Here is a 17,205-nt window from a genome sequence, read left to right on the forward strand (position 1 = left end):
TCTTTTCCAGAAAACCGCCCTTACTTAGAAATAACTGGGAAGTTATGCTCCCTATCCCACATGGGTGCCTGAGCCCACAGCCAATGACTATCTGAGTTGGGGACACAAAAGCACAGCCTCCTTGCCTCAAAGTGGAACAACTCTGGTGTCATTCATGCCTCAAGAGCTTCCTATGGGATCAGTCTGAAGTTACAATCCAGCTGAATGTATGTCCTTTCTTGCTTTTTCTCCCAGCCTGTCCTTCTCTCCTCACTTCCTTTTGGTTTTCACCTGAGAGCTCCCCATTGATAAATCACAAAGATCTCCAACTCAGATTTTGCTTCTAGGGCACCTAGCCTAGGACAACCCAAATCAACAGTCCAGCTAAGTGCAGAAGGATGGAGGAAAAGAATAATGCAATTATTCTTTTAGATGTGAGAGAAAACAATGAGGTAAAGATTGGGAAGGTAAGAGAACCAAATCATAAGGATTTTTTTATTCCACTTCTAGAAATTTAAGATTTATTTTGTAGTTAAACTGCTGAATGAAGCTGGGTGCAGTGGCTCATGCCTGTAATCCCAGCACTTTGGGAGGCCAAGGCTCACCTGAGCTCAGGAGTTCAAGACCACTCTGGCCAAAATTGTGAAGCCCCCATCTCTACTAAAAATACAAAAATTAGCCAGGCATGGTGACACAGGCCTGTGGTTCCAGCTACTTGGGAGGCTGAGGCACGAGAATTGCTTGAACCTGGAAGGCAGAGGTTGCAGTGAGCCAAGATCATGGCACTGCACTCCAGCCCGAGCAACAGAGCAAGATTCCATCTCAAATAATAATAATAATAATGCAATGAACATTTGAACATTTGGAGAATATTGATAAGCATGTGACAGATCAGATGGAGCAACTGGACATATATGCAAAAACTTCACCAAATTGGAAAAGAAAGGCAACTATTAATTCTGGGAAAAACAAAAAGTTGTACCAAACAGGAAATGTTATCATATAATAAACTACTTGGCTCAGTTAACTAAGAATAATTTATATTGAGAGAATGGGGAAGGAGAAATGAGGAGACGGGAGAGGAAGGGAGCTAAATCCTCACCACAGTAGAAAGGCAAAAGATAATACTTAAAGTCAAGAAAAGGTGGTATAAAAGTTCTACAGTCAAATATATGCATAATCCCAGTAAGTGGAATAAAATGAAGACCACAAACAACATTGTATCAATTCAGATCCGACTTTGCTGCCAAAAGCTCCTGTTTTTTTGGAGCTTTTTAGATTTGGGAATACTGACTTATAAAAAAAAACACACATACACAATACACATATTTACTTTCAATACCAAGTACATCTTTGTCTTGGGTTGTTCAGTGTTCAACTACATAACCATACATGGATGCCCTGACTTGGATAAAGATAAAAACTAGGAGAATGTAGCCAGTTGGTTAAAAAAAAAAAAAAAAAAAAAAAAGTTATTTTATTTGGTCAGGTGTTTTTTTTTAAGAAAAATTTACTGTTATTATTATTGGTTTCTGTAGAGATGGGGTTTCGCCATCTTGCTCAGGCTAGTCTCAACTCCTGAGCTCAAGCAATCTGCCTGCCTCGGCCTCCCGGAGTGCTGGGAATACAGGCATGAGCCACTGTGCCTGGTCTTGTTTTTAATGCTTCTAAGTAGAGCATTAAGATGAGGGCAGAGGAAAAACCGTTAGTCCTGGGGCCTCACCCAAAAAATCTGTTGAATGATTAACAACTATCTACTCACCTGGGCTGCCCAAGAGGATGAAGTGGGGGCCCCAGGTCCTTACTCGATCTTACCTTGAGAGCATCTGCTTGAGCAAAGTAAGTGAGCGCCCCAATCTTTATGGGTACCCAGATGTCCAACATCTGTGCTGCAATGTGGCTGAGTGGGAGGTAGCTGACCACCGTCTCATGCTTTTCTGTCAGTTTAAAGTCCTTTGCCACTGCTCCTGCCATCCACGTGATCTGTAACATAAGGGACAATCCAAGGTGCCTCACCCTCATAGAAGGGCCATTTTATTTTTAAATTTTTATGTATTTATTTTTCAGACAGGGCCTCACTCTGTCACCCAGACTGGAGTGCAGTGGTGTGATCACAGCTCACTGCAACCCCAAACTCCTGGGTTCAAGGGATCATCCCATCTCAGCCTCTTGAGTAGCTGGGACTGCAGGCACACACCACCACAACCAGGTAATTTTTTTTTTAACTTTTTTTTTTTTGTAGAGAGGGGAACTCACTATGTTTTCCAGCTTGGCCTCAAACTCCTGGCCTCCAGCAACCTCCCGCCTCAGCCTCCCAAAGTGCTAGGATTATAGGTGTGAGTGACCATGCCCAGCCTGGAGGGCCCTTTTAAATATATTTAGCTAAACACATTAATTAAGTAAACACTTACAAAGCACCTACTATGACCAAGACACTGTTTGCATTCTTTACAAACACCAAGTCATTGAATCATCATCACACCTGGGGGTCAGTAACTATAATTCTCCCGAAATTTTTGGAGTTTCCCCCAAAAAATCTGTCAAATGATTCACCACCATCTACTCATCTGGGCTGCCGAAGAGGATGAAGTGGGGGCCCCAGGTCCTTACTTGATCTTACCTTGACAGCATCTGCTTAAGCCTAAAGTATATGAGTGCCCCGATCTTTATGGGTACCCAGATGTCCACCATCTGCCGCAATCTAGCTGAGTGCGTGTGTTTCTTTTTCATAAGTCAGTATAAGGCATCTTGGATTGTCCCTTATGTTACAGATCATGTGGATGGCAGGAGCAGTGGCAGAGGACTTTAAACTGACAGGAAAGCATGAGACGGTGGTCAGCTCCCTCCCACTCAGCCACATTGCAGCACAGATGATGGACATCTGGGTACCCACAAAGATTGGGGCGCTCACTTACTTTGCTCAAGCAGATGCTCTCAAGGTAAGATCGAGTAAGGACCTGGGGCCCCCACTTCATCCTCTTGGGCAGCCCAGGTGAGTAGATGGCTATTAATCATTCAACAGATTTTTTGGGTGAAGCCCCAGGTCTAACGGTTTTTTTAATCAGGGAGAATTATGTGAAAACAGAAGCACAGAGCCCTTAACTAACTTGCCTGAAGTTAGGAGGGTTGCAAAATTTAGCAGGCAGCTTTAGGAGTAGGGAGGTTGCAGACCCTCTTGGGTCCAATGACAGAACTCAGAAAACCGAAGGATTCAGCAAGTGTCCCAGAGTCAAACCCTGACTCCACTGTTTGCTAGACATTTGGGCTATTTACTTAAAATCCCTTGTGGTCTTTATTGCCTCATCTTTAAAGTGGGGACAGAGGCTTCTCAGGTCCAGTATAGAACTATGGAACCAACATGGTCAAACAAACAAAAAGGCTACCCATAATCCCATCATATAAACACCCCAGCAATTAGCATTATTAGCATTTTTCTTTCTCCAATGCATATATGGATGTAAAGTTTTAGTGTACCTATAATTTTGTCACCTATAGTTCTCACTAGTGTCATAAATATCTGGTAAATAGTTACTTCGTTAATCCAGCCACCCAGACCTCCTCACTGTTCCTCCAATATATCAGGCATGGTCTAGCCTCAGGGCCTTTGCACTGGCTATTCCCTCTGCCTGGAATGCTCTTTCTTCAGGCTTTTCCGTCACCACCACACACCCCCATGGCTGGCTACTTCTTGAACATTAAGTCTCAGCTCAAATGTCACCTCCTTAGAAGGGCCATCTCACACCATCTAAGGTGAAAGTGCCATTGACTGCCTAAGCCTCTACGCACCATGTCACACAAGCTGAATGTTTTCTTTTTTTTTTGAGATGGAGTCTCGCTCTGTCCCCCTGGCTGGAGTTCAGTGGCGTGATCTCGGCTCACTGCAAGCTCCGCCTCCCGGGATCAGCCATCCCCCTGCCTCAGCCTCCTGAGTAACTGGGACTACAGGTGCCTGCCACCGCACCCGGCTAATGTTTTGTATTTTTAGCAGAGACGGGGTTTCGCCGTGGTCTCAATCTCCTGACCTTGTGATCCACCCGCCTCAGCCTCCCAAAGTGCTGGGATTACAGGTGTGAGCCACCGCGCCTGGCCGAATGTTTTCATTTGTTAATTTCTTATCTGTTCCCAAGGTCCACAGTGAGTCTGTCTTGTTCGCTGCTGTATCCCCTGTTCCTGGAATATTCCCCAGTACATACTAGGTGCTCAATGAATTTTTGTCGAATGAATGAGGAAATAGAAGGAAAGGTTAACTAGAATAAAGGACATACAGCAGTCAGCCCAAAATGTCCCTCAAGGTTAGTTTCACTTCTTTCCCTGGGCTCAGGATGAAGGCTCCCATAAACCTTGCCATGCATAGTCCAGGGTTCAAGGAACCTAGCACACTTTTGTTGAGAGAAGGGGCTTGGTGTGTGTAGTCTGTGAGGTACAATGGTTTAGACACTCCTGGTTCAGATTTCAGTTCAGAGCTTCCCTTGCTCTGTGATCCTGACCAAGTAATTTCCTCTGTCTGAGCCTCAGTTTTCTCATCTGTAAAAGGGTTAGTGACAAAATTTTCCTGATGGGGTTTTACTGAGGGGTTAAAATGTGTTTATCTGAGCATAGAACATAGTGTTCCATACATGTTAGAAACACTGAGCTGCAGACATCTGGAGAGAATCTAAGGCTGCCTTTAACTTCTTGCTATAAGCATGATGATGAGACAGGGCCTTACTCTGTCACCTAGGCTGGAGTGCAGTGGCAGCATCATAGCTCACTGCAACCTCGAACTCCTGGGCTCAAGGGATCTTCTTGCTTCAGCCTCCCGAGTAGCTGGGACTACAGGCATGTGCCACCATGGCCAGCTAATTTTTAAAACATTTTTTGTAGAGATGGGGTCTTGCTGTGTTTCCCAGGCTTCTCTCAAACAATCCTGGCCTCAAGCAATCCTCCTGTCTCGGCCTCCCAAAGTGCTGGGATTACATACGTAAGCCACTGCACCCAACCAAATACAATATCAATAGCTATCCTTGACATGGCTTCCTATATGCCAGGCATTGTTCTAAGCATTTGATGTCTATGTGGTAGATTAAACAGAGCTGCAAATTCTCTGCTACTCCTCTCATTCTGAGGTGGAATTTGTTTCTCTTTCCTCTGGGACAAAATTGGTCCAGTGATTTGTTTTGACTGACAGAAAGGAGCAGAAGGGATGCTGTGGAAATTCTGGGACTGACAAATCTTTGGGACCACTTGCTGTTGGGGGAGCCAGCCACCATGTTGAGAAGTTCAAGAGTGATGACTGGGCGTGGTGGCTCATGCTCGTAATCCCAGCACTTTGGGAGGCCAAGGCGGGCAGATCACCTGAGGTCAGGAGTTCGAGACCAGCCTGGCCAATGTGGTGAAACCCCGTCTCTACTAATAATACAAAAATTAGTTGGGTGTGTTGGCACACGCCTGTAATCCCTGCTACTCAGGAGGCTGAGGCAGAGGAATCCCTTGAAATTGGGAGGCAGAGGTTGCAGTGAGCCGAGATTGTGCCACTGCACTCCAACCTGGGCAACAGAGCAGACTCTGCCTCAAAAACAAAAAAGTTCAAGAGTGATATCCTCATGTTGGTCCTGTAAGTCACCCGCGGACAGCATGACCCTGCCCAGAGCCCTGTGGCCTGGGCTCAGCCTGGCTGACAAGTGTCATCTTCCCTATTGTGGAAAGCCTTGTGGTTTGGAATCAGAAGGATATGAATGAGAATCTGCCACTTGCTAACAGTGTAGTTGATATATGATGGCCACAAGGGACATCAGATGTCAGTTTTCAGGAAGATCAAAGTTACTGGTGAATGGATATGTTTTGAACTGAAAATGGAAGAAAGAGAGGCAGGACCTGTTGGAGTGCCCACAGGAAGAAGCTGCGGCATAGAAAAGGAAAGCTGCAAGGAACTGGCAAAGATCAACTCCTGAGGAACTCAGAGCCCCATGGAAAGGATAGGTGGGAGTGCTTCTTTGCTCCCCACTCCCCTTTGATAATCTCCTGGTCACTAAATGGTCAGGGAGCTGCTATGCCCTTGCAACCCAGGCCAACACCATGGGTGCTGGTTAGAGAACTTCCCAGGGACAGAGAACCAGGTGGTCAGTTCACACAGGCATGCTCACACTCCCCTTAGACCTGAACTGAGACAGCAGGCACCATACCGGTTGTGCACCTATGGTGCCACTGCCCTGCCTGGGGGTTCTCTGCCTTTGACCCACTGCACCACCAGATTCCCCACAAACATACCCCACAACCTGCTGTGACTTTGGCAAGCACAGGGGACCAGTGAGCCTCTGGGGGGCTGCAGGATCCCGGAAGATCTAACCCTTGGCATGGGTAGCCCCTAAAAGAGGAGGAGAACGCAGCCCACCAAAGCCCCCCTTGGGACAAAGGAAATGTGGGTGTGGCACAAACCACTGGAGTGGGCAGTACCTGTGCCTGGGAAGAGACATGGACAAGGGGTCATTTCCCACCTGCCCTCCCACCCCACACTGCTGCCAGGAACCAAAGGATGAAGCCTTTATAAACAGAAGATTGTGAGCCCCATGACGGGGTGTGATAGAGAAGCTGACTGCATTCCTGCTGGCTCAGGACAAGGAACTAGTGTACTCCCTGCCACTACCCCTGAGACCTCAGTGCACCCCATCATGATCTCTTCCTGCTACCTCCCCATCAGGGTATGCGTGCCTACTTGGCACCAGCCTACCTGCTGGTTCTAATTTTTAAGTGCTGTCTACTGGACTGCAGCCTGCACTGCACCACTAAAGAAAAATCTTGCTACTGGAAGGGTTTATTGACAGTGCATGAGATGAGCCTCCTGAGACCTCCACACCCTCAGTCCTGCAGGAGATAGTGTTGGCTCTTACGTCCATTACATCATTACAACAAGCAGAATCTGAGAAAGCCACTGCACAGAAGCTATCCACAACCATGGAACCCATACAGACCTTAACCACTGCACAGAAGCTGTCCACAACCATGGAACCCATACAGACCTTTGGCCTCCAGAAGCACTCAGAGGCAATGCCATACAGTCATACACAACATATGCCACAGCCATACCCTCAAGGGAAACTAGAATTTAAAAATACAAAAGCCTCATCCAAACAATAGAAGATTCAAAAATAAGAAGTGACAGCTCCTTCAGATAAGAACGAATCAGTGCAAGAACTCTGGCAGTAGAAAAAGCCAGAGTGTTTCAGCACCTCCAAAGAATCTCACCAGTTCTCTAGCAATGGATCCTCACCAGATTGAAATGTTTGAAATGACAGATAAAGAATTCAAAATATGCGTTGCAAGGAAACTTAATGAGATCCAAGAGAAAGTTGGAATCTAATATAAGGAAACTCGAAAAACACTTCAATATATGAAATACAACATAGATATATTAAGAAAAAACCAAATTGAACTTCTGGAATTGAAAAATTCACTCCAGAAATTTAAAAATATAGTTAGACTAGACCAAGCAGAAGAAAGAATTCCAGAGCTTGAAGAATGATCTTTCAAACAACTCAGTTAGACAAAAGTAAAGAAAAAAGAAATAAAGAAAAACAAAGTATTTGAGAAATATGGGATTATGTAAAGCAACCAAACCTATGACTTAAATGTATTCCTGAGAGAAAAGAAGAAAAAGTATGCAACTTAGAAAATTTCCCTAATCTTGCTAGAGAGGTCAACATCTAGATGTGAGAAATCCAGAGAACTCCTGTGAGATGCTATACAATATGGCCACCCCCAAGGCATATAGTCATCAGATCAGACCAAGGTCAATATGAAAAAAAATCTTAAAGGCAGCTAGAGAAAAGGGCCAAATTACATATAAAGGAAATTCCATCAGACATACAGTGGATTTCTTAGAAGAAACCTTACAAGCGAGAAGAGATTGGGGGCCCATTTTTAGCCTTCTTAAAGAAAAATAAATGCCAGCCAATAATTTTATATCCCACCAAATGAAGTTTCATAAATGGGAAATAAATATTTCTCAGACAAGCAAATGTAAAGGAATTTGTCATCTCTAGATCAGCCTGAAAAGAAATGCTCAAAGGAGTTCTAAACATGAAAACAAAAGAACAATACTTGCTACCATAAAAGTACATGTAAGTACAAAGCCCACAGACCCTATAAAGCAACTACACAATCAACACTACAAAGCATCTAGCTAAAAACACTATGACAGGAACAAAACCTCACATATCAATATTAACCTTGAACATAAACATCCTAAATACAGCACTTAAAACACATAGAGTGACAAATTTGATTAAAAAAAAAAAAAAAGGCCGGGCGCAGTGGCTCAAGCCTGTAATCCCAGCACTTTGGGAGGCCAAGATGGGCGGATCATGAGGTCAGGATATCGAGACCATCCTGGCTAACCCAGTGAAACCCTGTCTCTACTAAAAAATACAGAAAACTAGCCGGGCAAGGTGGCGGGCGCCTGTAGTCCCAGCTACTCGGGAGGCTGAGGCAGGAGAATGGCATAAACCCGGGAGGCAGAGCTTGCAGTGAGCTGAGATCCAGCCACTGCACTCCAGCCTGGGCGACAGAGCGAGACTCTGTCTCAAAAAAAAAAAAAAAAAGACCCAACCTGCTGCTGCCTTCAAGAGACCCATCTCACATGTAATGACACTCAGAGGCTCAAAGTAAAGGGATGAAGAAAGATCTATCATGCAAATAGAAAACCAGATGAGAGGGTGCTATTGTTTTATCTGATAAAACAGTTTGTAACCTAATGACAGTTAAAAAAAAAAAAAAAAAGAAGGGCATTATATAATGATAAAGGGTTAAATTCAACCAGAAGATCTAACCATCCTCCCAACATCAGAGCACCCAGATTTATAAGACAAGTACTACTAGACTTAAGAAAAGAGATAGCCATACAATAATTGTGAGGGACTTCAACACCCCACTGACAGAATTAGACAGAACATTGAGCCAGAAAATAAAGAAATTCTACACTAAATTGGACAGTTGACCAAATGGACCTAATGGACATCTTCAGAATACTCCACCCAGTGACCACTGAATATACATTTTTCTCATCTGCACATGGAACATTCTCTAAGATTAACGACATGCTTTGCCACAATGAAAGTCTTAATAAATTAAAAAAATCAAAATCATATCAAGCATCTTCTCAGACCACAGTGGAATGCAATTAGAAATCAATACAAACAGGAACCCTCAAAACCACACAAATACGTGAAAACTAAGCAACTTGCTCCTTAATGACTTTTAGGTAAACAAATTAAGGAAGCAATAAAAAAATCTTTGAAACAAATGAAAATAAAGATACTTTTTAAGTGGGCTTTATTCCTGGGATGCAAGGATGGTTCAACATACACAAATCAATAAATGTGATTCATCACATACACAGAATTAAAACCAAAAGCCATATGATCATCTCAATGGCTGCAGAAAAAGCATTTGACAAAATCCAACATTTTTTATGATAAAAACCCTCAACAAACTAGGCATCAAGGAATATACCCCAAAATAATAAGAGCTGCCTATGACACACCTGCAGCAAACATCATCCTGAACGGGCAAAAGTTGGAAGCACCCCCTCTGAGAACTGAAACAAGACAAAGATATTCACTTTCACCACGGCTATTCAACATAGTACTAGAAGTCCTAGCCAGAGCAATCAGGCACAAACGAGAAATAAAAGATGTACGAGGCCGGGCGCAGTGGCTCACGCCTGTAATCCCAGCACTTTGGGAGGCCGAGGTGGGCGGATCACAAGGTCAAGAGATCGAGACCATCCTGCCTAACATGGTGAAACCCCATCTCTACTAAAAATACAAAAAAAGAAAAAAAAAAAAAAGTTAGCCGGGCGAGGTGGCGGGCGCCTGTAGTCCCAGCTACTCTGGAGGCTGAGGCAGGAGAATGGCGTGAATCCGGGAGGTGGAGCTTGCAGTGAGCTGAGATTGCGCCACTGCACTCTAGCCTGGGCAACAGAGCGAGACTCCATCTCAAAAAAATAAATAAATAAAAAAAAATAAAAATAACGGAGAAGGACATCCCATTCAATAAATGGTGCTGGGAAAACTGGCTAGCCACGTGCAGAAAAATGAAGAAACTCGAAGAAAACCTAGGAAAAATTCTTCTGGACATGGGCCTAGGCAAAGAATTTATGACTAAGACCACAAAAGCAAATGCAAGAAAAACAGACATGGACAATTGGGACTTAAATTCAAGAGCTTCTGCACAGCAAAAGAAGCAATTAAGAGTAAAGACAACCTACAGAATAGGAGAAAATATTTGCAACTATGCGTCCAATAAAGGACTAATATCGGCCAGGTGCTGTGACTCACGCCTGTAATCACTTTGGGAGGCTGAGGCGGGTGGATCACTTGAAGTCAGGAGTTTGAGACCAGCCTACCCAACATAGTGAAGCCCCATCTCTACTAAAAATACAAAAATGAACCAGGCGTGGCGGTGGGTGCCTGTAATCCCAGCTGCTTGGGAGGCTGAGACAGGAGACTCGCTTAAACCTGGAAGGTGGACATTGCAGTGTGCTGAGATAGTGTTCACTGCACTCCAACCTGGATGATAGAGCAAGATTCTGTTTTAAAAAAAAGGACTAACATCCAGAATCTGTAAGGAACTTAAATCAACAAGAAAAAATAAAACAGCCCCATTAAAAAGTGGGCAGTCTTGCTTCAGGATCTATGCTTATAAGCCCTGTGCTAGGAGAATGTCTTAGCAGACATGCAGCTACTAGGAGCATAAATACTAGTCAGCATAGAGGAGAATATCCTGTTTAATCAGATTTCTTTCATTCATTGATTTCCCAAAAGTGGATTGAGTCCTCCTGCCCACCAGGCCCTGCAGTTACAGTAGATGAATAAGACAGACAACCCCTGACCTCAAGGAGCTGATGTTCCTGATAAACAAATGAGCCTATAATATGTCAGTGTTAAAAAATTCTAAGGAAGAAAAGAAGTAGCCAAACGGGAATTAGGGAGTAAGGGGGTGGTTTATTCTTTGCTATTTCAAACATGGCAGTTAGGGAGGGCTTCACTGAGGAAGTGACGCTGAGCAGAGACCCACCCGAAGGAGGGGAGGGAACAAGCTGTGTGGCTGTCTAGGGAAAAAAACTTCCCACCAAGCTCATGCAAAGACCTCGAGGCAGGACTTGTCTGGCGAGTTGGAGGAACAGTGAGGAGGACGGTGTGGCTAGAACAGAATGAGGAAGGGGGAGAGAGGGTGGAGAAGAGAGGAGGAAGGGGAAGGGGCTAGGCTTGCAGGGCCTTGTGGGCCTCAGGAGGACTGGGGCTTTTACCTGGAGGGAAATGGGAGCCATGGCGGGCTGCGGACAGAGGAGGAATGGGACCTGACTCAGGTGCTGACAGGCGCCCTCTGGTGGCTGTAGAGAGGATAGATGGGGTAAGGGTGGGAGTTGGGTGGGAGGCGGGTAACAGGATAGGGTGAAAGCAACCACACAGATCCAGGGGAGCGATGATGGAGACTGGACCAAAAATAATTTTTCTCTATCATGCATCATACAGTTGAGTCCAAGGGCTTCTGTAATGTCTGAACTTTTAATTTTTACTCCAACGATTTATTGCCAAACTTGAAGCCTGCTTTCCTTGTCGTTATAGCAAAATATATATATGCATCAAATTTTACAGGAAGCCAAGTTTTAATTTACATATAGACCTTCATCCTGGGCCCACGATGTTGCTCAAACAGACAGTATGGGAGGGTAAAAACCATAGTTGTAGAAAAATCAGAAAACTTCTGAGAGACCTCAAGCTAAGATTCAGGAGGAGGAAAGGAGTTCTGCAAGAAGGAGACAGTGTTGGCAAAAGATTTGGATTCATGTTAAAATGAGAAATTCAGAAAAGATTTCCAAGGTGTGGATCTAGGATTGGGACCTCCAGACCCAGGGGGATGATCCTAGCCCCACACCTTGCTATACAGCACTAGCTGAGACAGTGTGTTAAGGAAGTGGAGGCTGACCTTTGCAATCTTCCATTGCTGACCTTCCATGGGCGAGGCCCTCTGCCAGAATTGGGCACTCTACTCTCCCCATTTTACAGATGGGCAAACTGACACACAGTTTGATGATGTCATATGACCAATGGCACACCAGCGTATATTGTTACTTACAAGTAGCAAAGCCAGGATTCCAACGCTGAGGTTGTCAGACACCAGTGTGTGCTGGCAACAATTACCCTAGGCTGAGGGGGGGCAGGGAAGCATTTATAAGGTAGAAATGTTTCATTTAAAAACCAGCAGGCTAGGCGTGGTGGCGTGCACCTGTAGACCCAGCTACTTGGGAGGCTGAGTCAGAAGGATCACTTGAGCCTGTGAGTCTGAAGCTTAAGTGCACGATGATTGTGCCTCTGAGTAGTCACTGCACTCCAGCCTGGGCAACATGGCAAGATCCCATGTAAAAACAATTTAAAAATAGACCAGGTGCAGTGGCTCATGCCTGTAATCCCAACACTTTGGGAGGCCGAGGCAGGCAGATGACTTCAGGTCAGGAGTTTGAGACCAGCCTGATCAACATGGTGAAACTCCATCTCTACCCAAAATACAAAAAATTAGTTGGGTGTGGTGGCACTGGCTTGTAGTCCCAGATACTCAGAAGGCTGAGGCGTGAGAATTGCTTGAACCCGGGAGACAGGGGTTGCAGTGAGTGGAGTGCCACTGCACTCCAGCCTGGGGAACAGAGCCAGACTCAGTCTCAAAAATAAATAAATAAATAAATAAATAAATAAACACACACACACACATACACAAACACAATTGAAAAATAAAGTAGGCTGGGCATGGTGGCTCATGCCTGTAATCCCAGCACTTTGGGAGGCCAAGGCAGTGGATCACCTGAGGTCAGGAGTTCAAGACCAGCCTGGCCAACTTGGTGAAACTCTGTCTCTACTAAATATACAAAAATTAGCTGGGCGTGGTGGTGGGTGCCTGTAATCCCAGCTACTTGGGAGGCTGAGGCAGGAAAATCACTTGAACGCAGGCAGAGGTTGCCGTGAGCTGAGATTGCACAACTACACTGCAGCCTGGGTGACAGAGCAAGACTCCATCTCAAACACACACACACACACACACACACACACACACACACACACAAAACCTTCCTGACTTACACAGAGGAATCATCCTTGTCTGTTGGGTGCATACCCTGCCAGACATTTTTCTGCTTTTGACATGGCCAGCATTCCTGAATCACTGCACTCTGATCTGAATCACTGCACTCTGCTGCCCCCTAGTGAAGCAACTACACTACTCTCTAAGCCCCAGTGGTGAAGGAGCCACTGCGTGCTAGACCCTGGAATGCCACCCTGCCCCTGGAAGCCAACAGGAGAAACAGCCCAAAGGCCACCACTCCAGAGCAAAGGGACTTTGGCATACGTTGTCATGACTGAGCATCACTCCCTTGGGCATGCCTGTGGTCCCGGAAGTGTAGATGAGCACTGCGCATTGATTCGCCTTCTGGCTTTTGATGACCTGCTCCAGTTGGGTGTCAGCAATGCTTCCGCCAAGTTCCATGAAATCATCCCACTGTGGACAGAAAAGACAAACGGAGGATGAGAAGGCAGTCAGGAGTCCTCTTCCCCAGCCAGATCTCGTCCTATCAGCTTTTCCTAAAGAATGATCCTCAGCAGTGGAAGGGCTTAGGATGTGCCAGTCCTGACACCTCTTACGAAAGTCCCAAGATACTTGCTTCCAGTTCTGCCACTTCCTCGCAGTGTCACCAAGCCACTTAAGCTCCCTGTTCTTCAGTTTCCTCATTTGTAAAATGGAAATAATGTCAGGACGCAACTCCTTGGGCTGTTCTAAGCAGTAAGAGAGTTAATATATGCAAAGTGCTCAGAACAGTAGTTGGCAGGTGGTAAGTGCTCTATGGAGTTAGGTATTATTTGTTCGCTGCCTTCCCAAATTCCGCTACCCACCCCAACTTCTTAGTCACCAATTGGATGGGGCTGACTTCACCCACAGATCCAGAAGTCAACCCTAATTGGTTCAAACTATTCTATCAGCCTGGGTTATGGTGATTGGGTCAAGTCTGGACATGTGACCTCAAGTGGTCCAATCACAGTGAAGACGAAGACTTGACCTGGGAATTCTCAGACACAGGCTGTGGATGTGAATGACTCAAGATGTAGCTCTAGGAGCTGCTGAACCCTCTCAGGACTATGTGAGAAAGCAAGGCTGGAGTGGAGCTAAGAAATAGAAAAAGGAAAATAGAGCCTGGGCACATTCTTTGAGCCCCTGGTTCCAGCCATGCCTGAAATCCACACCCTGAACTATAGTTGTGTGGGCCAACAAATTATCTTTTTTTTTTTTTTTTTTTTTGGCTTAAGCCATTTGGGGTCAGACTTTTGTCACTTAAGACCAAAGGCATCCTTATTGATAATTGATACATTGCCTCATTCTGGCAGATGAAGAAGCTGACGCTCAGGGGTGGTAGATTACTTACCCGTGTCAGATTACTTAAGGCAAGTGAAGAGAGGAGTTAGCATTCAAACCCAAGGTCTGACTCCAGAGCCTGTGCTCTTAACTATGACAGAATTCGGTGCCTCAAAGTGAACTCTTGGGTTGTATAGACTGAGCATCACATGGGATCTGCAGGAATTCTACCACTGAACCCCCAACAAGGCTCTGGATGAGAACAATGTGCTGACTTAAAGATGGAGGCCCCTAGGCCGGGCACGGTGGCTCACACCTATAATCCCAGCACTTTGGGAGGATCACAACGTCAGGAGTTCGAGAACAACCTGGCCAGCATGGTGAAACCCCGTCTCTACTAAAAATAAAAAAATTAGCTGGGCATGGTGGCAGGTGCCTGTCATCCCAGCTCCTTGGGTTGCTGAGGTAGGAGAATTGTTTGAACTGGGGAGGTGGAGGTTGCAGTGAGCCAAGATCACGCCACTGCACTCCAGCCTGGGCAACAGAGTGAGACTCCATCTCAAAAAAAAAAATAGAGGCTCCTCAAAGTCCTCCACAAATGGCCAGTGTTGCCTGAAACCTGCCCAGGGTGATGCTGGCTTCGTCTGAGGCCTTTTGCCCAGATAATCTCTAACAGGGTAGGGCGAGGGTGAGAGGAAGAGCACACACAAGCTCTCTGGGGGAACCTGCCCTTTCTCAGAGATGCCCCTAGGTCTCCCTACAAAGGGTGTTCCCTCAAAGGCTGGTAGAAGACCCCCCCCCTTCAACAGCCACAGATGACTGGATTGGGATGGGCACCAGACCTATGCTGGTCCAATCCAATCCCCTCTCTTGGAGATCTGGGTGGGTCCTCAGTCTATTGGACACACAGATGCCAAGCATCACAACTGGCACAGTTCATTGTCTTACTCTGCCATTTTTCTTCCCAAATGTCACAGTTGACTTTCTCAGTCTCATTCTTTTTTGCTCATTTCTGGGTCCTAAACTGAATCTTTTTTTTTTTTTTTCCTTTTGAGACAGAGTCTTGCTCTGTCACCCAGGCTGGAGTGCAATGGCATGATCTCAGCTCACTGCAACCTCCACCTTCCAGGTTCAAGTGATCCTCTTGCCTCAGCCTCCCAAGCAACTGGGACAGGCATGCACCACCATGCCTGACTTTTGTGTGTGTGTGTGTGTTTTATTTTATTTTATTTATTTGTTTGTTTTTAGACGGAGTCTTGCTCTGTTGCCCAGGCTGGAGTGCAATGGCGTGGTCTCAACTCACTGCAACCTCTGCCTCTTGGGATCCAGTGATTCTCCTCTCTCAGCCTCCTGAGTAGCTGAGACTACAGGTGCGTGCCATCACACCCAGCTACTTTTTGTATTTTTAGTAGAGGTTGGGTTTCACCATACTGGTCAGGATGATCTCAAACTCCTGACCTCAGGTTATCCACCCGCCTTGGCCTCCCAAAGTGCTGGGATTACAGGATTATAGGCATGAGCCACTTTTTTTTTTTTTTTTTTTTTTTTGAGATGGAGTCTCATTCTGTTGCCAGGCTGGAATGCAGTGGCACCATCTTGGCTCACTGCAACCTCTGCCTCTCAGCTTCAAGCGATTCCCCTGCCTCAGCCTCCTGAGCAGCCGGGACTACAGGCATGCACCACTATGGCTGGCTAATTTTTGTATCTTTAGTAGAGATGGGGTTTCACCATGTTGGCCAGGATGGTCTCGATCTCCTGACCTCGGGATCTGCCCGTCTCATTCTCCCAAAGTGCTGGGATTACAGGTGTGAGCCACTGTGCTTGGGCCATTATTAGTAGTATTTGTACTTTTAGTAGAGACAGGGTTTCTCCATGTTGGCCAGGCTGGTCTCGAACTCTTGACCTCAGGTTATTTGTCCACCTCAGCCTCCCAATTACAGGCATGAGCTACTGCGCCCAGTCTAAACAGAATCTTAAAATGGTAGGTTCTACTCTCCCTTGCAAAGAAGTAGATGCCCTTCTGTGTCGCTATCCCCTGTAAATTGGCAGCTTCAACCAGGGGTGATAGTCCTCCACCACCGCCCACCCACCCACCACTAGGGACTATTAGGCAGTGTCTGGAGACACTTTCGGTTATTTCAAGTGGGAGGCAGGGGATATATTCCTGGCATCCAGTGAGTGGGCCAGCGATGCAGCTCAACGTCCTACAGGGCATAGGACAGCTCCTTACAACACAGAATTACCTGCCCCAAATGTCAACAGCAAGGAGGTTGAGAAACCCTGCTATAAGTGTTATTGCTAACAAAGGAGTCTTTTGGCCGGGCACGGTGGCTCAAGCCTGTAATCCCAACACTTTGGGAGGCCGAGACGGGCGGATCACAAGGTCAGGAGATCGAGACCATCCTGGCTAACCCGGTGAAACCCCGTCTCTACTAAAAAAATATAAAAAACTAGCCGGGCGAGGTGGCGGGCGCCTGTAGTCCCAGCTACTCGGGAGGCTGAGGCAGGAGAATGGCGTAAACCCGGGAGGCGGAGCTTGCAGTGAGCTGAGATCTGGCCACTGCACTCCAGCCCGGGCGACAGAGCGAGACTCCGTCTCAAAAAAAAAAAAAAAACAAACAAAGGAGTCTTTTAAGTTATCCAAGACTTAAGGCTGTTGCTGTAGTGGTCAATTTGAACCTCTAAAAAGTTTGTAATTTTTATTTATTTATTTATTTATTTATTTTTTGTATTTTTCGTAGAGACGGGGTTTCACCATGTTAACCAGGATGGTCTTGATCTCCTGAAAAGTCTGTAATTCTAATTGTCTTAGTCATTGTTCTGGTGTTAATGTGGACATTTATGTTTTCTGAA

At 45.7% G+C, this 17,205-nt stretch overlaps 1 protein-coding gene across 8 annotated transcripts in view; it reads right to left on the bottom strand.

Moving 5' to 3' along the window:
- The window catches only part of ACSBG2 (acyl-CoA synthetase bubblegum family member 2), a 59,814-nt gene that overhangs the window by 18,801 nt on the left and 23,808 nt on the right, over positions 1-17,205 (bottom strand). For 4 of the 8 annotated variants that reach the window (XM_033199884.1, XM_033199890.1, XM_033199888.1 and 1 more), the window contains 3 exons: positions 13,354-13,503; positions 11,264-11,347; positions 1,795-1,962 (listed from right to left, as the gene is read on the bottom strand). In XM_033199884.1, the coding sequence (XP_033055775.1) occupies positions 1,795-1,962; positions 11,264-11,347; positions 13,354-13,503 (402 nt within the window). The remainder of the gene's footprint in view (positions 1-1,794; positions 1,963-11,263; positions 11,348-13,353; positions 13,504-17,205) is intronic. The other 4 variants (XM_033199886.1, XM_033199891.1, XM_033199889.1 and 1 more) reach the window with 1 other exon arrangement.

This window comes from Trachypithecus francoisi, unplaced genomic scaffold (genome assembly GCF_009764315.1).
Source record: "Trachypithecus francoisi isolate TF-2019V2 unplaced genomic scaffold, Tfra_2.0 Lachesis_group5, whole genome shotgun sequence".
In the NCBI taxonomy this organism is placed as follows: domain Eukaryota; kingdom Metazoa; phylum Chordata; class Mammalia; order Primates; family Cercopithecidae; genus Trachypithecus; species Trachypithecus francoisi.